This window comes from Phalacrocorax carbo, chromosome 9 (genome assembly GCF_963921805.1).
Source record: "Phalacrocorax carbo chromosome 9, bPhaCar2.1, whole genome shotgun sequence".
NCBI lineage: Eukaryota > Metazoa > Chordata > Aves > Suliformes > Phalacrocoracidae > Phalacrocorax > Phalacrocorax carbo.
Genome location: NC_087521.1, coordinates 19,132,463 through 19,160,156, shown reverse-complemented (window position 1 = coordinate 19,160,156; position 27,694 = coordinate 19,132,463). Strand labels below are relative to the sequence as shown.

The 27,694-nt window shown below is 39.5% G+C and overlaps 1 protein-coding gene across 5 annotated transcripts in view; it reads left to right on the top strand.

The window, feature by feature from the left end:
• Positions 1-27,295, top strand: part of FOXN3 (forkhead box N3) — a 219,186-nt gene extending 191,891 nt beyond the window's left edge. For all 5 annotated transcript variants that reach the window (XM_064460546.1, XM_064460550.1, XM_064460549.1 and 2 more), the window contains 2 exons: positions 8,247-8,355; positions 19,837-27,295. In XM_064460546.1, the coding sequence (XP_064316616.1) occupies positions 8,247-8,355; positions 19,837-20,386 (659 nt within the window). In that variant the 3' untranslated portion in view covers positions 20,387-27,295. The remainder of the gene's footprint in view (positions 1-8,246; positions 8,356-19,836) is intronic.
• Positions 27,296-27,694: the final 399 nt, after the last annotated feature.

The window sequence follows — 27,694 nt, the reverse complement described above, 5'->3', positions numbered from 1 at the left end:
CGCTAATTTTAAAGTCAGCTTTTGCCTTTATATGAAATCTTGAAATGGTATCTGAGCTGGCACAAACATTGCTTATCGTTTACCCTAATCATACCGTGCTTTAGTTTTTACGCAAAAAAAAAAAAAAAAAAAGGCAGGATAAAACAGCAAAACACTGTTACTAGGATTATTTTGTGTTTGTGGGGGTTTTACTTATAGACTCATGAAATTGATTGTTCACATTGTCACTAAAGGTTGGAAATAACGCAATTATAGTTGGGGTGTTGACATCAGAAATCAGTTTCTAAAACATTAACACTTTGCAGTATTTTCAGAGTAAATATTTCTAGACTGTAACTAAAGACAGAAGTTCAAAGTAGCCAGCTCTCTGCAAGACTCTCCTGAAACATACAATCCAGCTGGCACCAAGAATAAAGCACGAAAGATACTGTGATATGCTAAGGAAGGACATGTAGGAACATGGATTTAATACTTTTTTTTCTTCAGTTTATGGAAGTTCTTTTATTTCATTAAGTTTTGTGTGGTTTGATTGAGTTTAAAAAGAAGCAGCAACTGAAACACCTGCTTTCTTCTGTAAGAGCTACCACAAGTTACGAATACTTTGGATTTTATTAGTAGCCAGTACATTAATATTCGTTCCAAAATGCATGACTTATATTGAAAACTGTATCTTGACCTGCAGGGGACTGGGTACTGGCTGGGCCATCTTGGGCAAGTTGCATCAAATTTCTGGGCCTGTTTTCCCTGATGGAAATCTGATTCACAGAGAGGACAGAGGAAAAAGAGATAGTGAACAAATGGTAAAGCTCAACTTAGAAGTCATGGCTACTAATCCGATGAAGCCCATGCATTAGTTTTGTACACTTAAGATTTTCAATACTTCAGTTCTTACCAGTGATTTGAAAGTAAATGTTACCAGCTGCCACTCCAGCGTAGCATTCCCAACGCTCATCCAGGGCATGTTGTTTAGTCTTGCCAAAACACTGTGTTTTGCCATGAATGAAATGGAGATTGGTTTTGGTGCTTTTGCAGTGTGTTTGGACTTCCGGAGATTCAAGTCACTGTAAGCATTTTAAGTAGCAATGCCCTCTTAACTGGTGAGGTCACTGTGAACTTGGAACCATGTGCTCTGAGGGAAGGAGCAGTAAGAAGGGAGTGTGTGTAGCGTGTTGCTGCCGCTGCTACTGCTAGTGAAACAACACTGCGGTCAAAGTGATGATACTGGAAATCTTGATTTAACTCAAGAAGCTCCTGACTCGGCAATATTACACATAGCTTCGAATTCATAAGTAGACCTTTGCCCATTGCTATATAATTTAGGAATTGCATGCAAATGTAAGTACATTGCTCAAGCTGAAGTTTAATACTGGGAACAGCTATAAACAGTGCTTGCCGACAGGGTCTGGGCAGAAACCAGGAAACTGAGAGTCCTCTCAGCTCTGAACATCCATTTTCTGTTTTCAATAGTGCTCACCACTACTCAGCCAGGATAGCTGGAAAGTGGTGGCCTTCAGGAGATTTTGCAACACTGGTTTTGGGGTGAAATGCTGTGGTAAAGATGTTTGGGGAGATATGAGTATGAAGTTTTGCTGTGTGCTTTTTAAAAACCAGGCTTTCCAAAGGCGAGATCAACATCTCTCTCATTTGGAAATCTTCATTAATCTTTGTCTCAAAGCCTATAAAAACCAGAATAGATACATATATTTTAAATTTGGTGGGAGGAGAAGTAGTTCCCTATAGAGAACTACTAACACTCTACTTCTAAAATTGTAGCCTGATGAAATTTGCTTTTTAAGCTAATGCAAGTGGCTTGTATATGCGGAAGATATATTTACAGGAATCAAGACAAAAAAATGATATAAAATTGCCATAATAACAGAGAGAAATCCTCCAAATAGGATCAAATAGAACGTGATATTTTCTTGGGACATTTTTATTGTATATGAAACTTGATAACTGTAATATTCTGTTTGTACTGCTTGTGGACAAGTCACTTATTATAACTTACTAGACAGCTTCCAGCCTAACTTTTTACATCAGAAAATGATAAATCATTGACTGTAAAATGTTTCATAAAGCTATTTTTGCTGACAATTCTGTATCAAAGTGAAAACTGGGAAAAGTAATTTTCATAGGGTTGAAACTTTCCATTCCAGTTGCTGGGATTTTTTGGAGAATGACATCCTCAATTTCTATTAAAGAGGATTTTTTTTTTTTTACTTCAGTGTTTTAGTATTAAGTCATTAAAGTGAGGAAACAGGATTGGAGAGAAAATTTACTTTTATTAAATACTTTCTACTTCTTTATCCCTACTCCTTGTATTTTGATTTAGCAGCATGGTTTAGTTTGTTGTTGAGCAGTTCCAGCATCGCCAAAATGAGGAATTGCTAGCCATGGTTTTCTGCTTATACAAAAAATAACTCAGAAGATTGAATTATTTTTATTAGATGTCCTTAGACAAGGTGTGAGTGTGATAGGATTATCAGGATACACTTCCTTCCCCCTGTCCCCTCAAATTTTTGTTTAGAGTAAATGGCTTGTTGAAGGACGCATTCTTGATTTGCAGTTTGTTAGGACTACAGACTATAGAATTTAAGAGCTGTAAAATTGTCCTTGAGCAGTAAAATAGAAGAAGTTAGGCAGATGGCATCAAATTTATGCTTGGGATAAGAGAGTTGAAGTGAATAAAGTTACATATTTGGCAGATAACATTTGCTTTTGGCAATTTCTGATGTCCCATCAGTTATTCATCATTAGTAATTTCCTATTTTCAGTTTTTGTAGCCTGAGATAAAGTATTCTGCTAAACACTGTCCTGGAAGCGAGATTGGCAGAAAGAAGCTGAAGCTGACAGATATTAGCAGAAACTCAGTACCTCATGTCTATAATGATTTCTTCTGTGCTACAAGAGATGGGTCAGGGAAGAGAGCCCTGAGATAAATGCATGTGCCACGTGATGACAGAAGAGGCAGAGAACCAGTCTGTCCCTACAGGATACCTTCATACTCCAGTATTCCACTTTTTTTAAAGTTCGCTTTCAATAAATACTATTCAGTCCTCCTCACTAGTCTAAATGTTGGCTGCATTGAGCTAGACAGTTTAATGATGTGTATGCTTGTTTCCCAGATGACATAAAGAACGTGTTTGTTACCACTTTCTTTTTAATTTTCCTTGATTTACAACACATCACTCTCAGTGCTGATATTTCATTTAATTTCCATGTGCCAACATTTAACCAAGAAGTTGGTTTCCTTATCTAGTGAGCTGTTGGGATGTCAGTGTGTCTGAATGCTCTATCCATTGAGTATTTCCTCCTCCTTTTCCATTTCAGTTTTGCCAAATTGCTATATTGTGTGTTAGAAAATCAAATCTTCAGGGAAGGACCCAGTCTAACAGTTCTGATTGTTGTGAAGGTCTTGGATGAAGTTGTTAGCTCAGCTGGATGGGGAAGCTTGCTTTACCTGCACAAACACTTGCAAGTAAGAGATTATGGATGCAGTCTGTTGAGGGATGTGATGAAAGAAGTCAATAGTTTGGGATATTCGACTAAGCTAATGTGCACACAAGTCCGTGCTCTGAATTAAAACAGTCCTGCACGGGCTGTGGAGTGATCATGTGGCCTTCTACTTATTTTCCACCTTCAGAGGCTGAATATGGGCCACAAAACAACACTGGATTTTTGAGGGCTTCTGTTGGGTCTTTTTAACACTATCTGAACATAGTGTTTTTGATCGATTCAGATTATGGTATGTTTTCCTACATGGCATTCACTTTATCGTCTGTTAAACTGTAATGTGAAAGTTTGCTGCAAAAGACGAATTGTTTTCCCCCTTGGGGAATTTCAGAGTTGTGGTCTTGATTTTTGATGTTGGATGTGTTGCTCCTCTCCACAGTTAGCCAGTGGAGACTTGAAATACCACAGATCTTACTGAGGTTGTGGAATTCCACCAGAGCAGTGTAAGAGTAAAAAATTGTTTCCCCATTCATGCAGCAGATTAGGGGCAGATTCTCTGTACACTGTTTAACTCTACTCCAGTGGAAGTATTTCCTGGTTTAAGCGCCCTGAGAGCAGAATGAGGTCCAACGCCTCCTTGAAGACATAGCAGTGATGAAAGCTGAAAGGTGAATAATGATTTTGTTGTTTCAGACTCTATGCATTTCACTAGGAGCATTTTGTGAAAGAGGAAACCGATACCAAAGAGATGCACAGATCTTTTTGCATTGTTTTCTTGAGCTGAGTTTCTCAGACATAAATGTCTCTTGTCACTTGCACAGAAAAGGTGTAAATTACATTTCACACTTCTCCTTAGGAATTGGGAACCATGTCACCTGCCTGTACTGTTGGTTAAAGAAGCATTAGAAAAGAGGAGTCTGGACTGTAAGGTGTTAGTCCAGACTGGCACTGATTGATGATATGGCTTAGAGTAAATTATCTTACATCCACACCTTGAATCTTCAATCTAAAATATAAATAACTCACCTCAAAGTATGGTTTTGAAACATAATTAAAGCTTGTGAGGCATAAATGTATCTTTGGAATAAAAGCACCACATATTTTCCAGTAAATAATCCACAACCCTTCAAAAGTACCAACATGTAAAAATAATTCCTGGGATAATAAGTAGCCATCTTCATACAGCCTGCAGAATGGCAGGGAAAGTGTCTGGGTACCAGGGACAATGTGTTAGCAGTTTATATACATAAATTTTTAAAAATAAACAGTATCATTTTGGGAAGGACGGGCATTGTTGCTTTAAATGCTGTAAGTAGACATGCATGAGCAATAGAGATCAGTCTTGTGGTACACTGGTTATGTGGATAACTTCTACCACTGAATTATTTTGATCCTGCGTTTCATTGTAGGTTTAGAATGCCATGGGAACTGATTTACCAGCCAGTTGTGATGGGTTGTGGGTTTTTTTTTCATTGTGGTTCCAGATGTTCACTGAAAGGATACACTGCATCATCCCCATGTCCTTCAGTTGATCCCTTACATCTGTTTGTCTGTCTGCATAACTCAGTTAGTGATGTAGTGGTATTGCTGCATTGTAATTCAGAGAGTTTTGGGAAACAAGAATAAAAATCAGTAGCAATAACACCGCTGTTGCAAGCTGAAATAGTTATTGAATTCTGAGTGGCGATTTCAGTATACAGAGCTGTAAGGGAAAAGCTAAGGCCTCTTCTGGCACAAATAGTCCTATTGAAGCCTTTCAATGGGTGGTGGCGCACTGAACAGACCAGACATAATTGATGTGAGTTTCATAGGCAGGAATAGGTACCAAGTTGTCTCTTTGGGGATCTTTTCAGAGGACAGCAAACTTCTACTTTTCCTTCTTTTTTTTTCTTTTTTTTTTTTTTTTTTTTTTTTCCCCAAAACAGTTCTTAATTCCTGAAGGGAAGATGTGGAGTGTGTGTGTTGATGCGGGGATGTTTTCAAATGTGAAGCTTTTGAAGAGAATATTCCTGAACAGCACAGTGTGACTTAGAAACCTGCAAAACGTTGAGGAAGATGGAGATGTGTTCGAGTGGGGATGTCAATATGTAGAAAGACTAAGTGATGAGACTTGGCAGTGTATTTTTATAAATATAGGAGTGCAGGGAAAAAAGGAAACTCAGAGAAGGTAAAGAAGGGAAGACGGAGTTTTTTTAGAAAAGTGATGAGGAAGTGAACGAGATTTTTTAAACAAGCAATAGGAGTTGTCAATAAGGCAGAAAGAGAGGGTAGGAGAGCAAAAAGAATAAGATAAGCATCAGCTAACTCTGCCAACAGACCAGGATAATTAGGTAACCATGGAAAGAAGAGTTTGGGCATCAAGGAGTCTATTGCTCTTTTGCTGCGGTAGAACTGTCAGTCTGTTTGCTTTGAAGTTTTATATGTAGATACATAGATATATATATATGTATTTAGGCAACAACCATAGCTAACTGACACTTGGCTCTGTGTGTATGCATAAATGTTTCTTTTCAATATAAAACTATGGTTTGTGTCAGAATAAAGAGAAAATTCCCAGATCTTACTTGGTCAAAACTCCGGGTTAATTTCTTTTAATGGGACTTTGTAAATGTAGAGAAACTGTACTGTGTAGTGCAAGACAAAATCTGTCCCTTTTGAAAGGCCGTTGGAAAAACTGTGTCCATTGGAAATGATGTCTCTTTATCAATCTTTTGATATTTAGCAGGTTTATCTGTTGCTTTGAATTTACCTCTTACCTGTGCATTTTAGGTTAGCCATATCCTTGAGCAGACTGCTTTTCTTTTATGACACTGATATTTTGGCCATGTTAAGGTCATGCTGTTGAAACAAATATAATATGGTCAGATTCTGAAGTTTTTAGCAAGATAATATTCCTCTACAGTATCTACAAACCCAGACATCGGAGCATTGAAAGCCAGATAGTGTCCCCTTAGTGAAACAGATTTGATCGATTTCTCATAATGTAGTGCTGAAGGAAAAAGCCCACAAAGTAGTGAAGTATAAATAGCAAAAGAAATTTTAAAATTATTTTGGTCATTGAAAGCTGACCCTAGTTGTTATAAAGTAGGTTCTGTAATTTTAGCCATTTGAGGCTGTGCTTAAGGACCTAAATATAAATGACCTATTCTTTAGAGGTGCTCAGAAGCCAGGGTGGGTATAACACAGTGACAGGATTTGATTAGGGGGTGATTTGTTCTCACCAGCAGGAGAAAGAAGATTATTTTCCCAGAACTAATCTGTGTGGTCTGGAGTGAAGCAAGGTGAGCATCAGGATATGAGGAAGGGAGGTTTGGATCTGGCTTGGTGTTGATAGAAAGTTGAAACCTACCTCAGCAGCTTAGAAATAATGTACTTCTGAGCCTATATTTCTCTGCCTCATTACACTAATATTTTCAGGTGTGAGCTTTTAAAGTTGGGCATGTACAGTGTATGTGTTGATTCTTACACTGAATGATTTTTCTAGTCTCCCTGTAATTTGTTTAAAAATAAAAATCTGTAGGTGTATATGAAGTGATATGGTTTACATTTATCTTATATGTACTTATATAATATGTTTAAAAATAATGCATCCAGAGTAATGATCATCATTCTGTTTTTGGACATTCCCCATCAGGGGAGGTTACAATATGAATGATGACTTATAGTAAAGAAAAAGTGGCTACCTGTGGAGGTTAAAGCAGCAAGTTCGGGTTGAGGCTATTGGAGGTTACTGTTCCAACCTGAAAGGACAAAATAGCTGTGCAGGCAAATGGCATTGCACCTAAGTCCCTGGTAAGTGCCTAGGATAAGGACTGTGTTCAGTAGTCCTGCATCCCACAGTGGAGGAGAAGAATGTTGAGGACGTACTAAGGACAGACTCTTCCCTTGGTGGTGCCTTCGTAGTGCTTCCTCTGCTGTTTCTTCAGCTGGGGGGTTAGCTGCCCTTGGCTGAGCAGCCCACAGAAACTGCCTGGATAGAAAAGAAGTACTTGGTGGTAGGTTAAAATCTTGTTGGCCAGAGCTGCAGTTTTCGATACATGTTCAAGTTAAAGGGCCGGAGCGAAATCTGTCCTCTGTAGTGGCCAGTACCCTTGCAGTTCAGTGTCGGTGGCATCAGCATGCCACGTTGGATGGGGAGACTAGGCTGTGACCTGGCAGCATGCTGGCGGCGCATGACTGCGGTCAGGCTGGGTGACAGAGGTCATCGGTGGCAAGAGAGAGGAGCTAATTAGTGGTATGGAGCTAATGCCTTCTTAGCCTCTTCTCTTTGCTTTCCTGGTAAATCGACGTTTGTAGTTAGTGCTTTATTTTGCAGGAGACAGAGGCCAAGAGATTTCTGCTCAGAAAGTAAGCTGGCATGATAAAAAGCTATGACCTCTGTTCTTGTAGCGAAGTGCTTATATTCTGTTTATCTGTAAAGGGTCATTGTTTCTTACTGTAGATGAAATAGTTACATCTATGCTTATGGCTGGTTTTGACACAGAATGATGATTACAAAACAAAAGTGATTGGGTTGTACAAGGAAAGATCTGCAGCAACTGGGTCTGGCAGTGGCTTACACAAGCCATGTTATCATAGCTTGCTGTTAAATTTTTTGTGCCATGAAAATAGCACTGGAAGTAGTATAGCATTCACAAGAATTGAGGCTGAGATGTTCAAGGTAAGCAGTGTACTACATGAGCCTCGCTAATGTTTTCTCAATTCACTGGAAAGTTTAAGTTCCGCATTTGGTCCTACCTTTTTCTAACTTTTCCTTTAAAAGAAAAAATGTTGGTTTTGTGTTTTTTTTTTAGTTCCTCCGGGTGTGATACAAAATGGAGCTCGAGTTCTGAGTAGAGGAATATTTCCTGGAGCCAGGCCATTGCCAATCAACCCTATAGGAAGCATGGCTGTTGCAGTAAGGTAAGATTGGCTCATTGCGGGATCTTTATGAAATAAATCAGTATTTTGCAGAGAATGTAAAAGTGTATGTAAACTCTGGTCAAGAGATACTTTGCTGCTTGCTTAAGCTTCTGAGGTTCTAAATGAAATAAAACTCTGCCACTAAAATTCTTCAGTTATCATTCTTTGCAAGATAGTCATGGCATATCTGTCTGTTGCACACTGGTTTGTAAAAAGCAGTTTTATTTTCACTTTCAAATTGCAGGCGATTTATGGTGAGAACCTCCTACAGTGACCTGGTTCTTCTAAGTGCAAATGCTTTTTCCTGCTCCTCTCTCCCTCCCTTTTCCTAAAGACCTTTTTCCTGGATTAAATACCAGTGAGAAGAATATAAATATTAAAGTAAATTCTGAAAGATATCTAAACATATAGCTGCCATTTTTTTATTAATTTAGGCCTTTCTGAGGCAGTTTCTTTCACTACAGTTTCTATTTCAAGGTTATACTGAAACATTCAAGGGTAAAATATTGTTTGAAGATATTCAACTTTTTCAGAAAGCAGGGCAATAAGAGACATCTAGTGATGGCAATAAGAACTGTGGTTCAGTGGTTTGCTTTAATTAAAGCAGTGATGGTTTATTGGTGGAAGAACAATTTGCCTCAGGTGTAGCTCCATTTTCAGTCAGTCGCAACAGAGATTAATTTGGTCAAGTGTGCTGCCAGTGCCCTTCTCTTTTAGAACTCTAAGTATCTGCAAAAGCTATTTCAGCTCAGGCAGTTGGGTATTCGGGGTGGGGGTTCATAATTAGCTCTGATCCTGCTTTGCTGGGCTGTTCCAATTACACCCTCTGATCTCAGTAAATGGCTGCAAAGCAGTGAAATAAAGTATCTTGATAGCTGCTTATTCTGTTATTATTTACTTGGGATTTTTTTCCCATTTGCTCTTTTTTTTTTTTATTCCTTTTCACAATCAGTGTCTAGCCCTTTGGGTGCAGTATTTCCATCCAGTAAATGGAGAGAGAGCAAGAGAACCTATGACATCCATGTACTCTTGATGCTTAAAATGCATAGAGAGGAAGATACTAATTGGAATAAAATCCATATTTTTTGATGGGCGACTGTTTCAGTTGTTTTTCACATTTGCCACACCGAAGAGACTCAACCCTGAGGGTCATCCTCCAGAATACTGCAGAGTTCCTCTCCATCTCACTTTACCACAGTCTGGCCTTCCTAGCAGTGGAGGTCAACTGTCTTCAGTAGCTTTGCCGCAAGGACTTGTATTCTGCTCCAGTGGGAATTGCAAAGCTATGGGACTACTGGATCTTTAATCATATATATAATTTATATGAGGTGTCCAAGCTAAATGGAGAACATAGTGGCCTGAATATTCTCTCTTAGTTAGAATAGAATAGACTATTTCAGTTGGAAGGGACCTACAGCGATCATCTAGTCCAACTGTCTGACTCAGGGCTCACCAAAAGTTAAAGCATGTTGTTAAGGGCATTGTCCAAATGCCTCTTAAACAGTAACAGGCTTGGGGCATCAGCACATCTCTAGGGAGCCCCTTCCAGTGTTTGACCACCCTCTCAGTAAATAAATGCTTCCTAAGCCTCCCCTGGTGCAGCTTTGAACCATTCCCATGCGTCCTATCGCTGGATACTGGGAGAAGAGCTCAGCACCTCCCTCTCCGCGTCACCTCCTCAGAAGCTGTAGGGAGCAATGAGGTCACCCCTCAGCCTCCTTTTTTCCAAACTAGACAAGCCAAAGGCCTTAGCTGCTCCCCATGGGACATTTCTTCCAGCCCTTTCACCAGCTTTGAAGCCCTCCTCTGGATGCGTTCAAGGACCTTCGCATCCTTCTTAAACTGTGGGGCCCAGAACTGCACACAGTATTCCAGGTGAGGCCGCACCAACACTGAGTACAGTGGGATAATCACCTCTTCTGACCGGCACGTTGTGCTGTGTTTGATGCACCCCAGGATGCGGTTTGCCCTCTTGGCTGCCTGGGCACCCTGTTGATTCATACTGAGCCTGCTGTCAGCCAGCACCCTCAGATCCCTTTCTGCAGGGCTGCTCTCCAGCCACGCCTCTCCCAGTTTATACTTGTGCTTGGCATTACTCCATCCCAGGTGCAGAATGCGGCATTTTGACTTGTTAAATTTCATCCCATTAATCATAGCGCAATGCTCCGATCTATCTAGATCCCTGCAAGGCCTCCTGTTCCTCAAGAGAGTCAACAGCACCTCCCAGCTTGGTTTTATCAGCAAACTTGCTAATGGTGCATTCAGCTCCTGCATCCAGAACATTGATAAATATACTGAACAGAACTGGCCCTACAGCTGAACCCTGAGCAACACCGCTGGTGACCGGTCACCAGCCGGATGTCACCCCATTCACTACAACCCTCTGAGCTCTGCCCTTCAGCCAGTTCTTTGCCCAGCACACTGTGAACCCACTCATCCCACAGCTGGACAACTTGTCCAGAGGGGTGCTGTGAGGGACAGTATCAAAAGCCTTAGTAAAATCCAGATAAACTACATCCACCTCCTTCCCTTCATCCGCTAGGCAGGTGGGCTTATCATAGAAGGTTATCAAATTAGTTGAGCAGGACTTTCCCTTTGTGAATCTGTGTTGACTGTGCCTGATGGTTGCATTATTCTTTAAATGCTTTTCAGTAGTACCCAGTATGATCTTCTCCATAATTTTTCCAGGAACTGAGGTTAGACTAACAGCTGTTCCCTTACAATTTCAGTGTCCCCAAATGGAAGGTCACTGTTCCCACAGTCATGGTCCTGCTGGTCCTGGTTTATCTGCATTTCCTGCTTAGACCCTGTTTCATAATCAGGGCTGACTCAAGGAGATAGAACTGTTTCTTCCTTACAGGCCACTTGAAAACTTTCTTCTGTGTAGATATCATCAAATTGCTATGCTGTAAGGCTGTATATAGTTAAATTTTATGCATTTTCTGAGGACTACTTCTCATGTTTTTTCCCAGCAGGTAGAACAGGATCTTTACCAGCTACCTGCTAATGTAGATTTGGGAAATTAGTGAATTTACCCCTCCCTTGCTTATGTTCTTTTTGCTCTCTCTCAGAGAAAAGCATTTATAATTAGTTAATGCAGGCATTTCTAATTCTTGTTCTCTTCTTCAGCCTAAGGCAGTATAAGAAATAGCTTGCTATGAATATATTCCTGGTCTGCATGATGTCTGCTTGTATTTAAGGGCTCCTGTAATATCCCCTCTTCTAATTCTTGAAAAGGGGGTAGGCAGGGCATGGGAAGAACCTTTGAAAGTTTTTGAGAAGTTAGGGGACTCTGCAGTAGCACAAGTTTAGCAGGCAGTTTTGTCTTGTTGCTCTTGGGGATATTAAGATTCAGAATAGGTCAGTCTGGATGCATGATGCCTCTTAGAACATCAGCTGGTCCTCTCAAAACTGGATACTTCTGTTATCAGTTACTGTAAAAATGACACCCTGTTTCTTGGTGCTTACCCCTCTCCTCAGATACACAGGGCTAAATAGGACCTGTCATATTGAGCTTTCATGGCATCTCATGAAAATAACTTCTACTTATCATGTGCAGCAGGGGGAATTTACCACAGCATCCGCGCAACCTTCTGTTGCAGTTAAGAGCAGGAGTACTGCTCACATGGAGCTGTCATTCCTGCATAGACAGAGATGCTCCAGTCAGGCTGGCAGGGGATGTTTTAGACCTATTCACGTGCAAGAAGGTTGATTTCCCCTTCCAGCTTTCACCAGGAGGTAGGTCTGCTGGGAGGTGGTGCAGTCTACTGTTACAGTTATCTGCAGAAATTATGTGCCTCTGCCTATATATTAAGAAGCCAGACAGCTTCTTTCTGAGAAGTTTTTTCTCAAATGCATATTTTCTTGAGAAGAGTTCCTTTGGTGCTCCAAATGAAAGGCCTAAAACAGCCTAAAAAAGGTGGGGTTCATCATTCATATAGAGGACCTCATATTTTCTTGGTAGTGGGTCCTTGCATAATAAATTAAACCTCTTAACTGTTTTTCTTTAGTTGCCATATGCAGGAGTTACAGGTTCTTCTGTAAGGTGCTGGTCTTCTATTGGCACTTCCTTGCTCCCTGAGCTGTTTATTTCCTCAGTATCTTAGTGGTCTTTGGTTTTGTTATCCCCCAAACCACATGTGAATAACTTGCAGTATGTTGTCCTGTTGTGCAGACTGCCATTAGTGTCAAAAGAGAGTAACAAAAAGTTTGGTCTTGGGTTAAATTTGCAGTTGCAATTAGGTGGAGTGTCTTGACTAACCTGTTTTCAGAAAGGAGGCCAAAGCCATAGCATGGGACTAAGATGCTGAAATCTGTGATTTCTGATGTGTTAGATCCCATCGGTTGGAAAGTTACTGTGCTGTTCTTTTTCAACAGTACATGTATTAGCCTATTTTGTTCCTGCACAAGGTATCAATGTGTTGCTGTTCTCATGTAATTCCATGTAATTACTTCGGGTTTTATATACAAAATGAAGTACGATCGAATTAAGTAGTTTGGATTAAAAAACCTTACTGAAAAGTATTTCACAGACACAACAAATCCACCGCTTTCCATGGATAAAGGACAGCAATTGAGGAGAGCATCATTATGTTATAGTGCATTTGGCTTAAATTGCACAAATAGGCCTTTCGCTCCAAACTGATCTACAAATGGAAAAGGCATCCCACACTATTTTTACTTTGAAAATCATCCTCTGGTGCTAAGTCTCCACAGCAGAGCATAATTGGATGTGTTTTGACAGTAGCTTTTTATTTACTTTATTCACACCACTTTTAGCTTGTTTACCATCCATATTTTCCATGTTGTGGCTGACAAGTCTAAGACCCACCCGAAGACAGCAGGGAAAAATAACGCTTCAAAGCTGCACAGCATGTAGCGTGTCTCTAACATGAGATCCATCATATATATTTTTGGCAGACCATATCCCCATACAGTTCCCTGAGAGAATCTAAAAGCAAATGCAGTGATAGTCCGGATATGTAGAAAAGAAAATGCTGACTTAAAAAGGCATTAAATGAAAGCAAGCAAAGCCAGTAGAGCGTTACATGCAGCAAGGAGTTGGTTGTGCTTTGAAGGTGAGCTCTTGCTCTTACTACGTACCTCCATTGTTAAATACCTTTTAAATATTTACTTAGAAGGACTTCTGTGTCCAGTTTGGTAGGCATAGTCTCTATCAAAGTGGCCAATGCATCTGCCAACGTGCATCTTAGCAAGGTGCAAGAAGCTTTATCATATATAATCACCTTCCACACGAGTAAGGTGTTACCAGTTACACCAACCCTTTGGAAGAGCACAAGCCTGGGAGCTGATATAATATTAGAGCTGTTTGAATGGCTATTTCAGTACATTCAGCAAACAGCCTCCACCATGATGTTTGTAATTTCCTTTGGTTGTCCGTAGTGTATGAGTGGTTTGTGGCTATGTCCGTGTCCTGCCGCAGTGCGATAGACCCGCTGAGCCTAAGCCTCATCTACCTGACATGCGCACATCCACTGAGATGAGGGTGATGGATTTTCACTCCAGAGAATTTCATCAGCTGTGTGGTATAGGCTTTGTAATGTGGTCCGGGTTATTCTGCAAAAGATGTTTTACAAAACACCCTTGTTCTTTTTTATGCATTAGGCCTTTATTTTTTTTCTTTTCCTCTGCTCCAAATGCTCACTGCTACAGAGGCCACTGAACAGCATTCATTTGGGCTCCCAGGTAATCCAGGGTTTATGGAGCTCTGGTCTCCAGTGCTTTTTGTACTGTGTAGGCCATGCTTCCTTTTTTTTTTTTTTTTGACCAGATTAAGGTGCTACTGGTCTTGGCCCACAGGGCTTAATGGCCTGTTCAGTGGTCTGTTCTGATGGGAAGGCCAAATGAAGACCCCATCCCATAACTACCAGCAAATACACATGAGATGGGGGTGAATAAGAGGGAAGAGTTAAGAGCCACCTTGGTGGGAAACCTTAAGGAGCAGGTAAAATCTTTAGGATTTGGGAAGAGCTGAGCAGAGCCAGTCCCAGTAAGGATGCTTTGGCTGGATTTGCCATTCTCTTTGTCGATGCATCAGAAATGTCAGGATGGAGGATAGTGTAGACTCCATTGCTTAACTGCCTTTTTTAGCTCATATTTCCCCAGAATGAATCCAAGCTGTTGTTTCAGACTAGTTGAAAACTTAGGCAAAACTTCTTTATATGCCATTTATGCCTAGGTAATAGGATAAATTACTTTCAGTAGTGCTTGTTAGAAATACTTTGTGTTTTTAAATTATTTCAGGTTAAAAATAGCCATTAATGCAAAATTACTTGGTAGTTTTCCTTTTTTTTTTTTCCCTCCTTTCTTTCTTACCAAAAGTGTAGCTTCTCAAGGAATTTTACAATTATCTATGCATTACAAACACAAGTTTCCCAGGGAATTTCCCTAAGTAAATAAACTTTCCATTCAGGTTTCCAAGACCAAATGTTCCCTTTTCGTAGGGAAAGCAAGTGCATCTGCACTGGCAGAGCTCCTGCTCTTCATTTATTTGCCGGGGGGGGGTTGAATTAAAAAAAGAAAAACAAACCCAAAAATGCAAACAAACCTTACCTACTTCGTCATGAGTAGATCTTAAAATACCTGTTCTTATGCTATTAATGCAGCAGTTCCTTGTGCAGCTCCTGATCACTGGGGAGTGACAAGAGTGAGTCTTGTGCCTAACTTTATTCAAAGATGGAAGATTGTTATTTATTATTATTTTCACTTTATAGGGCAATTACTAGATTATTTTTCAAGCCTAGCTTTCATTATCGTGACTTTATTTCTCATGCTGGCTTTATTTTTGCCTCCCTTGAAGCAGCCATTCAGCAGTGATTAAATAAACCAAACATAAATAACGTGCAGTATAGATGCCAAAACACAAGTAAAATTATATATTTACATTATCTGCAAATTATTAATTTTGCTTAGGTAAAGGAACCAGTAGGTACTTCCTTTTATAAATTCTTAGTTGTATATACTTAATGTTTTTGCTTATTACTGGCATAGTCAGCTTAACAAACCCCAAATCATCCTTATTGCATTGTATTCCCTTTCCCACCTGTAACAGGCAGGATGAGTTATCCTTGGGAACTGAAAGAATTCTTTAGTAACTAAAGGGCAAAAATACTGGCTGACTTGATTATCCTTCTTTGCAAATGCAGAGGGCTGTATTTGTCTTAACTTCAAATCTGCTGTTGATACTGGAAAAGTGCTCTTTCTGCTGGCAGTTCATGACTCATTTATTGTGGTCCTTTGCATACAATTATGCTGTGAAGTACCTTTGTAAGAGCTTCTATCAATAGCATAACCGACTTGCTGTTGTTGACTTTTAACTCAATCACTCCTGATAGAATCTCATCATACACCAAGTGAGCACTACTTACTTGTCATATGCTTGCTCATCCTCCTGTCTGCTGGTATGTACTGGTTTTAAGTAACAGTTCAGCTACCTGTAGCTAAAAGTTGTTCTGACTGTCCTGAATTTCCCTTTGAAATTATATTATCCGATACAGTAAAAAAGAGTGTTATTTTCTTTTTTTAGCAAACTTGGAACCTGTCAAAATCCACAAACCCAACTTACTTGTACTGCTTTCTTTCTGTCTTTTAACGGCCTGTTTCCAATTACCTATCAAAACTGTCACCTATGCATATACAATATCTGTCATCCAGAAGGATCAGTGATAGATAAGGTGATATTTAAACTCCACATAGGTTTGCTTTGTCTATCAAAGGAATATACCTGTCTGTGGTGTGGAATACAGTAAGTATTTTTCAGCAAAACTTCCTGCCATTTTGCAAACAGAATGTGATTACCTATCTTCTTTAAAAGCTAGTAGAGAAATTTGAGGAAGATCTGTCTGCCCTTGGTAAAATCACTGAGACTTACTTTCATCTCATACTGAGGAGGACCCTTCAAAGGCAGAGGCACTGACACTGTGCAAAGGACATTATTTCCTTACTGACTTGAGATCCGGCTGCCATGAGTCCCACCTGGCCCCTGATGCCATTAGTAGCAGAACTCCTTTCCATTAACAATGAGAATGGAGTTGAGCTTTCAAAAGTCCAAACTTACCTCTACAGTGCTCAAGGGTTGTGTCATTGTGCGACAGCCAAACTGAAGTGCTTTGAAAAGAATCTGTGCATGGTACTTTTGTCTGTGTAACTATGGTTAAGATCCCTCAAGCAAATAAAATAGTCCATGTCAGTAGGATGGAAAGGCAAGCCACTGCTTTAAAACATTCAAAAATACATCAGTTTCTGGAAATTTTGAAATGAAGTTCTGAACAAAGAAATGGGGAAAAGATAAGGTATTAGTTGAAATAAATTTCCCCTCGTTGTAGTAAGCACAGAATTCTTAAATACCTTTTCTTACCCTCTGTAATTTAAAAATAATCCAAACATCGGAGCAAGTACTTGTTCTAAAACTCTCTTATTGTTTCAGTAATGAAGTTAGAGTTACAACCAGATCTGTGAGCAAAATTAGATTCAGCTGGCCAAAATCTGTCCCCTGAAACCCAGGAAAGTTGTGTCCACTGATGATCTAGAATGAACTAAGTAGATCACAGATTCATTTCTTAGTGAGTAAGTGACTGTATAAGAGAAATACAAAGCTTCAGAATGTCTCAGAGGTGCATGTGGAATGTGAGTGGTTTATTCAACTCTTACTAATCTACTGTTATCAGTTATAAGCAATTCTTCAAATATTATGTTTGAGCTATTGTGTATCAAGATACTAACCAGATTACTGTACTTACAGGGTACATGACTTTTGATCTTGTGACTATCCTAAAACACTCTGCCTGTATAACTCATTTCTGCGGATATCCTTTGCTAATTCTCTCCTTGACCTGCTTTCTCTTCCTTTTTTATTTCCCCAAGCAGAACTGGTTGGAAATCTTTCAAAATGTAAGTGAAAGCCAAAGATTTTTCTGACATGCAAATGCTATCCATTTCCTGACCAGTTCCACCATAGATGCCTTTCTTCTGAAGTGTATTGGTATTTCCTTTCCTCCCATATTTTAAAGTGATTTCTTTTTTTCACCTTTCTGTGGTCTTCTGGTTTCCTTTGTCATCATCCCTCTTTGCAATCACTCCCTATGGGATGCTAACTCCGTAGTAGTGCACCTTCCCTGAGGACATTGCTTCTGTAATCCCCAGGCCTTTCATTCTATTTTTGTGCTTTCTTGAAAGGATTGGGATCTGGAGTAAGTCCCATGGTGCAGAGCTTTTGAATCCAAATTATAGCCCTTTTCTGTAAAAGCAAGCACTAGAGACTCAAGAGCAGGGCAAATCAGGGGTGTCTTTTTGGCATGTGGTTGCTCTGCTCCATGGAACCGTAGCTTTCCTTGTATTGATAGTCTCTCAGTACAAACTAACAAATAGGAGTAGATACTGTAACATGAAAATGGGCATCTTGATTTAAAGCCTATTTGTTGGGAGCCTGTTCACTAGTAACCTAGTGAGTAGGAATCCCCCTTTGAGTTCCCACCTATTCTGTCCTGTGTTTGTTTCCTTGGAGTAAGAATTTATTGCTGTTTTTTTAATGGAAAATTAGTAGCATGTGATTTTTATTGAGCCACATTGCTCTGACTATTAGATGCCTAGTAAAATCAAGTAACTTTAATTTTATGCTAATTTATGATAATTTTTAACATATTTAAATGTAAATTTACCCTAAAAATGAATAACCTGTCACTTAAAATGCATCACATGCTTCCTTGTAATGACTGATCTTAAGGAGTTGGTTATAAATTCACCTTACAACTAGTTTAGTATGGATGATTTCTTCTTTTAAGCATTTGGCATCCTCTAATGACAACCCCTGCAGTGGCAAACCATCACAGAGTAAATGCAGCTGGCTTGCTGCACAATCGTGAATGACATTGCATTTAGTTATTAATAATTGAAGGGGCTTTGTGTATTCCCTCTGGGTTCTGAATATAATTTATGGATCATAAAGGTACTCGAAAATCTAGGAGAAAATAATTTCGTTGAGCAAAAGAGGTTGGCAAGAGGCTTCCTTTTCTAACTGGGCCTTCTATTATAGACATTTCTTTGAAAATACTGTAAATAAGAACATTTGGGATGACTGATTCATTTGCTACCTTCTAGCATTGTCCTGTCACTGGTTCACAGAAGCCTGTTTCTTATTTCAGCAAACTCTACAGACGAGCATTTAGATGAATAGGAACTGTGGAATTATATATCACTCTTACATTTTCCACCTTTCAGCCTTACCTTTCAGAAATGGATAATACTCTGCTGTTTCTTCTGTAAAGAAACCAGACATGAGGTCCATTCCCTGAAACCTAAAGCACTTTCCCATTTTTCAAGTAGAAGAGCAGTAATACTGTGGACACGCCACTGTGCCATTCCTCTTAAGAAATACCTGTGCTCAGTGGGTGCATTTAAGAAAAGGTTTTAATCCAACACTGCGCTGAGTGTGCACAAGCACTGCAGTGGTAGCATGAGGATGGCAAGACTAGATTTTGAAGCAGTTTATCATGTGATCGTTTGAACAGTCTTGCTTGATTTGTTGTTTGTTTTTTTTTTAATTGATAGAGGGTCTCAAGGCTGGTGGACTGGCGGGTGGCAATGATGATGCCTTTACTCGATGATGAGCATCCTTCTCTGCTTTTTTTCAGCAGGAATTAAGCATTGCACAGGGTCAGTCCCTTCTTTAACAGACTTGGAAGTATGGTATTCGGTATTGTAAAGTCAGTGGCAGTGCTCTAATATTTTCCAGTGAAGAGGAGGATGCCGTTTGTTTTTAAATTCATCTTGTTGCAATGGTTCTCACAGCACCGAGTGCCATAAAACCAAAGGGGAAAACAATACATTTTTTCTACTGTTTGTTTTTAAACATGTTTTAATAACTTTTTTTGGCAGCTAGTGGCTTATGATTCTGTTGCTTTTAAGGTTATTCATGAACTGATCACAATCAGGATTATGACTGGTCTACTACCTGGGTGCTGTACTTAGTTGCTCCCTTTGTCAGAAAGAGCCCTAGCTGGAAAAGAGTCTTTGAGAGAGGGCAAAGTACTCCAGAAAGGTAGTGTCTCTTCCCCACGTTTTTGATAGCATCATTTTATATGAAACAGAGGAGGGGGATTTCTTTGCAGCATATCAGAGTTTATTTAATATCCAGTCAGTAAAGTAATGGAGATTTTTTTTCTTTTTAATTTTTTTGAAGTGTAAACTATTAGCTGAAACATAAATCAGGACTGTTCAGACATCACTTATTTGTGACCATCCCCTACTTCCTCCTGCTTTTGTGATGTTGCATGTCTTTTGGCTTGTTCCATGTGTGGAGTCCCATCCACAAGCAAAGTGAGTCAGGCTTTGAAACCGACCTGCACCGACGTTACTTTGATAGTCATAATTTTAAATTATCTGTCAGTTGGCTTTATCATCTTTTGCACTGAAGCAGGATCACACCTCTGTGGCTTCTAAGACTGCTTCAATTTGTTTTTACAGGAATGGAATAACAAACTGCCGGATGCGGACAGAAAGCGAACAGTCCTGTGGCTCTCCAGTTGTTAGCGGTGACCCAAAGGAGGATCACAACTACAGCAGTGCCAAATCTTCCAACCACAGGAGCACATCACCTGCCAGTGACTCCGTTTCCTCTTCCTCTGCTGATGACCAGTATGAATTTGCAACTAAAGGTAGCCAAGCCAGCAGTGAAGGAAGTGAAGTTAGCTTCCAGAGCCATGAGAGCCATAGTGAAACAGAAGAGGAGGACAAAAAGCAAAATCAGAAGGAGACCAAGGATTCTTTAGCTGACAGTGGATATGCATCCCAGCACAAGAAAAGGCAACATTTAATGAAGGTGAAAAAAGTACCAAGTGACACACTGCCTCTTAAAAAGAGACGTACAGAAAAGCCCCCTGAGAGTGATGATGAGGAGATGAAAGAAGCAGCAGGATCGCTCCTGCATTTAGCAGGAATTCGATCCTGTTTGAACAACATCACCAATCGGACGGCAAAGGGGCAGAAAGAGCAAAAGGAAACCACAAAAAATTAGAACAAATCAATGATTTGTTTGAACTTAACAAAGTTTTGTTTCAGCACGTCAGGTGAATTCTAATGATTTGTGGCAATATCAGCAATTTTTTCCTTTTTTGATTTTCTTTCTATTTGTTTTTGTTTTGTTTCTTTCTTTTTCTTTTTTTTTTTTTTTGGACCCTTAAGATTTTTATTTTTAAAGGAGATTGAAGCCATAGAACTCATACTGACACTCAGCTAATTTACAAAAGCTTTTCATTACCTGAAGACAAAAAATTAACAAAAAAAAAAGCCAAAATCGCCATTGCTTTCTCCGGCTTGTCAAAAATGCATGGTTGAATACTCAGTGACATCAACATTAATGTGATGGGAGTAAAATTGGGCACTTGGAAATCCCTCTTACGCTAGAAGAGCTGTGCATAATTTAGTAATCATTCAGGCCTGGCCCTTAAGAATTCTTTTTAATGGCCTTACGATTGGGTTAGAAGTGAATGTGAATAAAGAGATATGGGGGAAAGAGGAGGCACGTACTTCTCAACACCAAACCAAGAACCATCTAGTGGCACTTGGATACATTTTGCCATAGAAGTCTTTGGACAGCCACTGGTGGCAACTGCGCAAACCATAATGCACTTTTAGTGCTTCACGTACTATATGTGGCTCATAATGTGAAGACTGATAATTTTAAGTTTGGGGAAATTTGAACTATGTATGCAATGGGTTTCAGTGAAATAACGAGAAGAAATCGGGGGAGGGGGCACTGCTAGTAGCATCATTAATCATTGGATTCTGTCTTCTATATTAAATTAAAAGAAAGTTCAAAAAGCCATAAGCCCGAAGATTGGCACTGCGTGCAAAAAATAATAGTAATAGGGAAAAATAAGCTATGTCTTCTAAACTGCCTGAGTGAAAAGCAATCAAGTCTAAGAAATTACAGTAGATACTAAGGATGGAAATACATCAGAATCTTTTTCTGTGGATCAAATCCTTGATCTAACTGGGGAAACAAAGCTACAAAACCTACCATTAGTAGTATCTTGTATTAAAAAAAAAAAAGGAAAGCATATCGGTGAACAGTAAAATTCAGAAGTTCAACAAAAGAGCTCCTACACTGCCCTCAGAAATGAGTGTGCAGTTACCGTCAGTCAGGATTCATCTGTGCAAAAATGACAACAGATTTCCAGATTCAACCAGCGTAGCCAGCAGAAGAAATTTGATCCACATTGCATGGATTCCTTTTGGGAGGGGGGAAATACAAAAAGCAAACAATTTTTTTTATTCAAAGATGACAAAGTTCTTGTAAGGTAAATAATGTATTTAGCATGAAGCATGAATTATTTTCATATAAATATAGAAAATAGAGAAAAAGGCTATGCCTCTAATTTTTAAGCCCTTAGGCTTAGAGTTTGGGGTTTTTTTGGGTTTTATTTTTTGTTTGTTTTGTTTTGTTTTTGTTTTGGTTCTTTTTTGTTGTTGTTGGGGTTTTTTTGAAGCAGGTGTTTAAGGTTTAACCTTCTTCAGGGACAAACACTGACTGTTGGGGAACTTATTCTGCAATATTAAAAAATAAAATCTTCATGCTCTGGTAGGGCTTGGATGGTTGAATTATACTGCCTTGTCTGCACATTCAGCCCCCCTCTCCCTACTTCTGTTTAAAAAAAAAAAAAGAAAAAAAAAGAAAAAAAGAAAAAGTGTGTCCTTTCTTCGTCTGTACATGTGTAACATGACGCAATAATCTGAGGGCAAACTTAGTAGTGAGTGTGTATGACAGAATCAAGAGAATAATGGGAGGCTAATTGAGGAAAACTCTCTGATTTGATTCAGGAATAAGTAGACAAGAAAATAGCTTTGCTAATTTGCCATGAGAAAATGAAGTTAGTAAAGAGCCTTACTGAGGTGTCCAGAGAAGAACCAGTGTTACAGAGAGTGTGATTCAGGTATAGTGCTACTCTCCTGGTAATGGCGACTGTTAGACTGGAGATCCCTACAGCAGAGGGAAGCTGTGAAATAAATAAGACAGTCTCTCTCACCTGGATTCATGAATTTGGCATGAAAACTTCTACACTTAGAATATCCTAGAGGCAAGAAGAAAATCCCAGGAACCAACCACTTAACAGAACAAAATGGTCTGTTTCTTAAAAAGAATAGAGGTTTATATTTATCCCTAACAACTGTGTCGGACAGCAGTTTCACCAAGACAGATGTAGTTTATGAAAAGTGAGTTAGAGAAGGGTTTGACTTCCCACTCAGTGGAGTGAACTAAAAATTGCATTTGGAGATGCTTGTGTTGTGTGTTCACTTAGGAAGTGGAAGGACTGAAGGGCAGGCTGGTCTGGACCTGTTGCTGTGCTCCACAAGCATTTTGTCTTGTAAAGAACAGGGCCGCAATGGAGGCAGCACAGCAAAATGGTGCTTCTCTTCCCATCCCACCCACCTTGTCCTGGGATCCGGGAGCTGCCTGACAGCTGCCGGAGCCCAGCACAACAGCCAGCTATGCAGATAGGAAGGAGAGAGCCAAGGATGGTGCAAGGAACGGCTCTGCGCTCCTTGCAGTTTGCTGGAGCTGATGCATGCAGGGTTGATCCCCAGCGTTAGTTAAGTCAGGAGTACATGGATACTAATTTTTGTTGGCTGCCTGCAGCCCTTAAAATGAAGTTGGAGAAAACAGGAAGGACAGGTCCCTTCGCCAGGTAGCACAGAGATGAATGAGCCATAGCTTTTCCCTTGTGTGATTGGACTGGGATAATTGGCTTCTTCCCAGATCCACGCTCCCTACAGCCAGAGTCCGCAGGCAGTGAACCACACAACCCCTGCACAAGAAAACTTGGTCCTTCATCATTTTATGGACTTTGGGGGGAGTAATTTGAAATATAAAATACTACAGTATCAGTTTGCCACCACCTTTGCTCATTAATGCACAGTTGTACCAGCTCTGGAGTGGTTTAATATTTATCAGAAGGCAACGATGAAAAGTGAAATTCAGTAGTAGAAGATACACTGAAACCATGGCTCAGCCATCTCTGTCCTCCCGAGGAAGTGATGTGGTTGTGTGCTGGTGGCCAGATTCTGTCCACAGTCATGACACTAATTCTAGAGCATCTTCACTGATTGCAGCGTGTCAGTGCAAATGAGATAAGTATTTGCTGAACAACACGTACTATTCATTAATGTGGACTCTTGGTGGCTAAATATATAATTACCACTAGTATTACTCACCTTAGAAAACAGTCATTTTGCATAAATATCTAATTAGGCAGGTTATCTTTACATATATATTAAGTATATATATAATCTATTTAAGACTTCAAGAACTCCTTTATATACTTGCTGGTAAGCCTAAAATGTTGGCAAGCATCTATTTTCATGTAAAATGTGTTGCTCCTAGACCGATCTGCTAAGGAGGTGTTATTCAGTAGGAGTTTACAAAGTTATGTTCAGGAACCAGCAGTTTGGCTGAGGGCTAATGCCATCAACAGGTTATTTATGGAGTTTAAAACCAACTTGTCCTTATTGACCCTTACTCTGACTATTGATGAGAAGTACATCATTTGGATTTGTATAAAATACTTAAGAGACACCTTTTAAACCATTTCTGTGCCTGGCTGACAATGGCACCTTTTCTCAGAACTGGTTCGACTCCACCAGAGAAATTCTCTTTTTACAAGAATTGAGACCGATTTGTTTTCAAAAAAATGTAAGGTCAGCTTTTCAATCCAGTTGTGTCTACTTTGACTAGGTCATGCCAAAATGGAGTGGTAATTGCACTGTATTACGAACTCTCTCACTTGCCAGACGTGGTGGTTTGGTTTTGCTTGTTTGCTTTCCTTATTAAGCCATTTTGGGGTGAGAAGTTGTCAAATCTCTAACTTTCCATTTTCCTCACTCTAGCAGTATTGCCAAATAGCATTTCTCCAAGACAGGTGGGGGCTAGGGGAATCCCAGTAGGTCAGCAAGCATTCAGTGGTGAGTTTCACATAGGTGAGATTCACATAGGTCGCCGGACTTCATGGTGGGTTCCTTTGGAATATGCCTTTCACAGCAAGAAGCTCTTGCAGGCCAGAGCCAATGCCACAAGGAGATTTCACCAGCATCTGCAGGGAGGTGAAATCTGCCAGTCGTGCTTGCGTTGTGCAAGCAATTGGATGTCCTACTGCATTTTGATACAGATATTGTCTGCATTTAAAAATTCAAGCACAGGCCTTGCACAGCTTTAATGTATCACCCCATAGCTGTTTCTGAAAGCAGTCCGATGCTGATCTTCTGGCAAAACCAGCAGTAGTTCTACAGAGGTCATGGGATTTTAGAGCTGAAAAGCCTGGTGTGGGAGCAAGGAGACGCGTAGGACTAGGGAGCTGTCTTGTGACTGTGACTGTGACTCTCCTCTCTGGCAATTCAGTCAAGGTCCATATTCTGGCTCCTCTTGTAACTTAACGGGAGAAGGGAATCCCAAAGGAGGTGCATTGGCTCCTGGTGTTTGAATTACTGTCTACCTTTGGAGAAGACACAGAGAAACTCTGGGGGCTGCATTTTTCACTGGAGTGAGGCAGTGTTGCATCAACGTACTCTAGCAGAGAATGAAATCCTAAATTATACACCAAATGGCACCAGGGATAAAATGACCAAAACAACACTGAGTCCTGTTTTCTTGGTAGCCACAATTGATTTTCACTGAGATTTGGGCTCCCAAATCATCTTAAAGATATACATAGGTACAAGCTGAGCTTTTTCAGAACCTGAGGTGTCATCTCCGTTGTAGTCAGTGGAGCTATAGACACCCAAGAGCTCCTGGAAGTCTTGTGTGTTTCACTATTATTACTATCATTATTATTACCATTTTTCCTTGAATCTGGCCCTAGGCATTTTCAAAAACATTTCTCTCCCGTGCTCCAGGATCAGAATAAAACTACAGAGAGAATGCATTTCCAATTTCAGATGCAATGCGATTGACTTCACTTCATGGAGAATGCAAACCCAGCTCCTTCAGGTGTGTCTGAATAGCTACTACTGCCTGAATAGCTCATTGGCATACTTTATAGGAAATATTTTGAAATGTTTTCTTGACTTTGCCACCAGAAGAGCATTTGAACCATACATCCTCTTGATTGTAACAGAATATCAGTGTTGACCATCTGACCAGTTAAGTTTTAGTAGTGTTCTTCACAGCCCTCCAGTAATATATCAAACACTGTTATGCACATAATGCAGCACTGTGATCTAATTTAAATAATACTTTTTTATTATTTATACTACTCTATGTAATATACATCAACACTTTGCTATATAACCTAAGTGATAACCCTCTTCTTAGTTACCTGCCAAACTTCGAATTTCTGTTTGGTTTATATTGCAGTTAGCACAGTTACCAAGTTGTAATGGTGTCTCTTTTCCTTTGAAATGGGATGTGTAAGTCAGACTATACATTTTGTGTGTTTCTGTTTCGAGCTGGAGTTTATAAGGATTTACACACAACATTCAGTGTTCTGTATAAATCTGCATACATTTGTGAATTCATCTGTTAATCCCCTTTTATTTAGAAAGTATTAATTGATGGTGGTTTATTAGGGGTTTTTGCATTTTTATTTTTAGTACTGGTTATTCTTGAATTAAGCAGAGACTTGTCAGCTGGGTTGCTTTATCTTTGATCATGTACATGACCTTATAATTCTTCCACAGTTCAGCAAACAAGTACTACCTTCACTGACCAAAAAAAAGATGTCTCAACCTAATGTGTCTATGGTGCTGTATTTTGCTGGTATACATTTAAAACCAGAAATAATTTAAAGGTCACTTTTGAGTTGTTCTAATAAGTAGCCTTTCCTGGTTTTGGGAGTTTGAGTTTTGTTTTGTTTTAGCATTGAAACAAGGTATATTTATCTGAAGCTATGTAATGGTTTTTCTACTGTATCATATTTCCTTTTGCAAAGAGGGGGAAATCAACCTGATGTAACATCCTTTCACCCTTTCAGGCAATGGAAGGGGGTTTTGTTTCACTTTTTTATTTTCAGTTGATTTCATTGGGCTTTGGATCAGGCCAGCAGTTACAAGAGCTCATTATCTGAGGGTTTAAGGGATAAATGACAACTTGCGCTGGCCCTCAGTGCTAGAAGGGATTTTACTGGATGCTAAAATTATGTGCTGGATTATGGGATAGCTGATCATCTAGAAAGGGGAATCTTTTTCACTTGTTTACTCTGGCCTGAAATCCCAACACTTTCTTTTTTTTGTTCAGATGACATTGAACTTGAGCACATTTTTAAGTTGCTAGAGCATTGTACATTTCCTGAGTATGTGTGGGGGACAACAATTGAAAGTCATGCCTGTATTTGATAACCAGTTCCATGCCTGCATCATTCACACTCACTACTTAAAACTGCCATGATGTAAAATGTTGGGGGGAATGATTTGTGTGTGTATGAAAAAGCATTATGGACTTGTACATTTTTTTTATACTCTGATCTGTAATTTCTGAAATATTTTCTTTTACAGAAAAAAGTGATAAAGCAATCAAAAGACCAAGAGATTTAGTATTAATGCTTAAGGGTCACAGGACCTTAACTGGCCAATAAGTTAATTTAGTATGGTGATAAGCCAATTTTTTTTCCTGTACTTGGCATCTGAAACTGCCAAATTCATCAATATTAAAATACGAACTGTGATGGGGAATGAACAGTGATGTTAAGTTGTATTTGTGTTTACCTAAATGAGCAGTCCGAAGGCAAGTGCAATCAGCTGATCTTTAGGAAATATGAAAATGTTGATTTAGAGGCATACTTGCATTTTACATTTTCTTGATGTGTAATCATATTGCCAAAGACAAACTATTTCATCAATTACTATTGTAAATAACACTTTCCCAAAACCTACCATAAAGTTTCTGTGATGTATTGTCTTCCAGTTGCAATAAAAATTACTGAGTTGCATCAATTGACCAATTGTAGTTGTGTGAATATTGGCTTCAAGATGTGCCCTGATATGAAGGAGGAACAACAGTGATTTTTTTACAAATTAATTCCTTCATTACTAAATAGTTCCAACCACCATGGAACGTTACCTGTGTCTTCACTGCAGTAGATATCAGCTCATGTTCATTTGCAGTCATTTGCAAATGGCTAGACATACTAAACTGCTGTCAAGTTAGGGCAGGATCTTCCTTTTTCATCAGTTTTGCAGCCTGGAAACAAAGCAAATTTCACTGAGAATTTTTTTTTTTAATTAGCAACAATCAGATGAGATTCAGTAATAAGACATGTATAACAGTGTGTATATATATAACAACCTGAAAAACATTGCTTTCTAACCTTTGCATCAACCCTCCCCAGGCTTTATT